At 50.0% G+C, this 2,748-nt stretch overlaps 2 protein-coding genes across 2 annotated transcripts in view; both read right to left on the bottom strand.

Annotated features, from left to right (window-relative positions):
* The window catches only part of UMAG_15074 (uncharacterized protein), a gene marked incomplete at both ends in the record, with an annotated part of 4,775 nt that extends 4,382 nt beyond the window's left edge, over nt 1-393 (bottom strand). The window contains one exon of the mRNA XM_011389845.1: nt 4-393. Within this exon, the coding sequence (XP_011388147.1) occupies nt 4-393 (390 nt within the window). The remainder of the gene's footprint in view (nt 1-3) is intronic.
* A 1,443-nt stretch (nt 394-1,836) lies between these two features.
* UMAG_15043 (putative plasma membrane P-type ATPase) overlaps nt 1,837-2,748 on the bottom strand; it is a gene marked incomplete at both ends in the record, with an annotated part of 3,405 nt that continues 2,493 nt past the window's right edge. Inside the window, one exon of the mRNA XM_011389842.1 lies at nt 1,837-2,748. Coding sequence (XP_011388144.1) covers nt 1,837-2,748 — 912 coding nt within the window.

The raw sequence follows: 2,748 nt of genomic DNA, 5'->3' as shown, positions 1-2,748 counted from the left end.
GATCAGGACGCATAGAATGACGAGGGCCGAGATGGTTTCGAGACAAAACGAAGATAGCACCAGCGTGTTCAGACTCGAGCTGGCCACACCTGGGAGGAGTCGCGAGGCCAAGACTGCAAGCGTCACCATCAAAGTCATGTGAGCCAGTGCCAAAAGGATGGCGCCTCCATCGCGGTTCTGAAAGCATGTCGATCGGCAGTCAGTAGATAACTGAATGTAACGTTTTCGAGAGAGCAGAGTCCAGAGGATGAGGCCAAGAGCGATGAGCACAAAGATTGCATTGGGCAATAGCGAGAGGATGCTGCTTTCAAAATGAAGGGTAAAATCGAAGGATCTGCACGTCGAGACGGGGCCAAAACTGGCATCGTTGGCGCAAAAGGCGACGTGCTCCATTCTCGTCGTGGCAGTAGGGCGATAAAGTCGCTGATGATGCTCTTCGAGAAACCGGATTGACAGCTCGTGATGGTTGCAAGATACCGCGTATACAGTATGATATTTTCGAGAGCGACTCAGCCTGAAAGCAAAGCACCTCCATGATAGACAAGTCAAGACGCCGAGATAAGCCTCTCCGCGGAGCCAGTCAACAGCGCATGTGTCGTAATCACGAATTGAGCTCTACCTACACGTTACACGCTATACGCTACAGTCTTGATTCCTTCAGCTGAGCTGGATGCCAAGTTGGACAGCGTCTGACCCAAGAAACGTGTTTCCGTACACGGTTCCATCGGAGAATCTAAGGCACCAGAAACGCAGGGTTGCATGCCGCACAGCTTGGAAATCACTCCATTCGTGATTCTATATTTTGGCTTCTGAGCGTGACTTGCAGGCCAGAAACCGGAAGCCTCTGCTCCGAACAAGCGAGATTCGTGATTGCCTTGTGATTCAATACGTTATTCATGCTTGTCATGTGACACGAATAGCATTCTGGACAACCATACCAACGCCATAGACGCTGAAAAGCTCACTACTACCAAATCGTTTGCTCCTGGCGAGAAGTCACGAGATTCAAAGCTGTGCAAAGTACTTTCCGCTAACTTACATCGTAGTGAGTCTTTGGCTGAACACGCATTTTCAGGAACGCAATTTTTTCTGTCACTTTTCTCAGTTGAAGAAAATGCGCCAATCACGAATCACGAATCGCACAGCCAGCAGACACGCAGAAAATTCCCTTTACTGCACAGAATCACCAGGTCGCTATCCACAACATTACGGTACAGTACAGTACACTATACAGAGCTCATATCACTAGTGGATCTTGCACCAGTACTCAGATACATGTTCGTACACATAGGTATATACAACAGCAAGACATCTACCCAGTCGCACATATATATGAAGCACATAGCAGGCTCCATTTTTGTAGATAAACCGCTCCAGAATCTAGAACCGTTTTCGAACCTACTGTATCTCCCTCGCAGTCAGCGCTCTGAATCTTTCTCATTCTCAGAACTCACCTTTCCATTGTCTAACACAAGCTCTCAACCATTTCATCAACATTGCCGCCAGGCACGAGGCAGTAGTCTGGACACATACACGATAGTCAAAAACTTCACGGCCAAGAACCCGGAACCGCGAAATCTAGTTGCAAGTTCGAATGGTGGTCTCGTCGACAGCGTCGCCACGAACCATTTCGCGATGCTGCGGTTGATCACTTTTGACGGTTATTGATCACTTTTGACGGTTAAAAAATGGACTCGACCAGGGTGTTTCTCAAGTTGCATAGAAAAAGCGGCTTGAGATTGAGATACGGTTCTTGCTATTGAAACAGACTTGTCTAGAGATGCTACAGTGTGCTATGAAAGAAAGCCAAAAAAATGCTGTTAAATGCAAGTCAAGTTACACCATCGTTTTCTCGGTCGAGGTGGTGGGAGCTGGCATCATGTTTTTGCTGTGGTTACCGTCGGGCTTCTCCTCAGCAACCTCGCCATCTTGCACCTGCTGCTCCTCGTCGACCAGCTTAGCATTGTCGACCTGAGTGCGTCGGAAGTAAACGCGTTTGCCCCACTTGTATGCTTCGATACCTCCAACGAAGAGGCCGGTGCAGACGAAGATGATGCCCCACTCCCACGAGATGCCGGTATGGAGGAAGACAATGTCGTTGAGACCCGGAATGTAGGTGATCGGGAAAACGCTGAAAAAGCCCAAGACGACACAAAGGAAGAGGAACTTGTTCTTCCCCCAGGTGTCCTTGAACCACTGATTGTACCATTGGCCGTCGTTGCGCATGTTGAAGAAGCTGCGACGCGTGTCGACTACCTCCCAAGCGAGCAGCAGCGAGAACCACGTCATGACAGCAAAGGTAGAAGCTCGGGCACGGAAGACGAGATCGCAAGGTGGGCTGTACTCCGAGTTGCAGTTGATTCCAAGTTCGCCATTACCCCATCCGAATTCGACCAAGGTGAAGGTAGCCAAGCAAAGCACTGCCATCCAGAGGCCGTAGACAGCGAGGTCGATGAGCATCTCAGGGCTAAAGATGCCCCACTTGTTGGATCGAGGCTTCCTCTTCATCACGTCCATCGAAGCCTTTTCCATGCCGAGACCCATGGCAGGGAAGCCGGATGTGACCATGATGATGTAGAGGATCTCGACGGGCGAGAGAGGGAAGACCGAAAGCCCAGTTTCATCTTTGAAGGCCAGTCCGATCAAAAGCACCGAAGCCTGCGCTACGTTCTGTGCCAGCAGATGACAAACGAACTTGGAAATGTTGTCCGCCATACGTCGACCTTCTTCGATGGCGTTTCCGATAGA

The sequence above is a fragment of the Mycosarcoma maydis genome, chromosome 3, assembly GCF_000328475.2.
Source record: "Mycosarcoma maydis chromosome 3, whole genome shotgun sequence".
Classification (NCBI taxonomy): domain Eukaryota; kingdom Fungi; phylum Basidiomycota; class Ustilaginomycetes; order Ustilaginales; genus Mycosarcoma; species Mycosarcoma maydis.
This window is presented reverse-complemented; position numbering and strand designations above follow the sequence as displayed.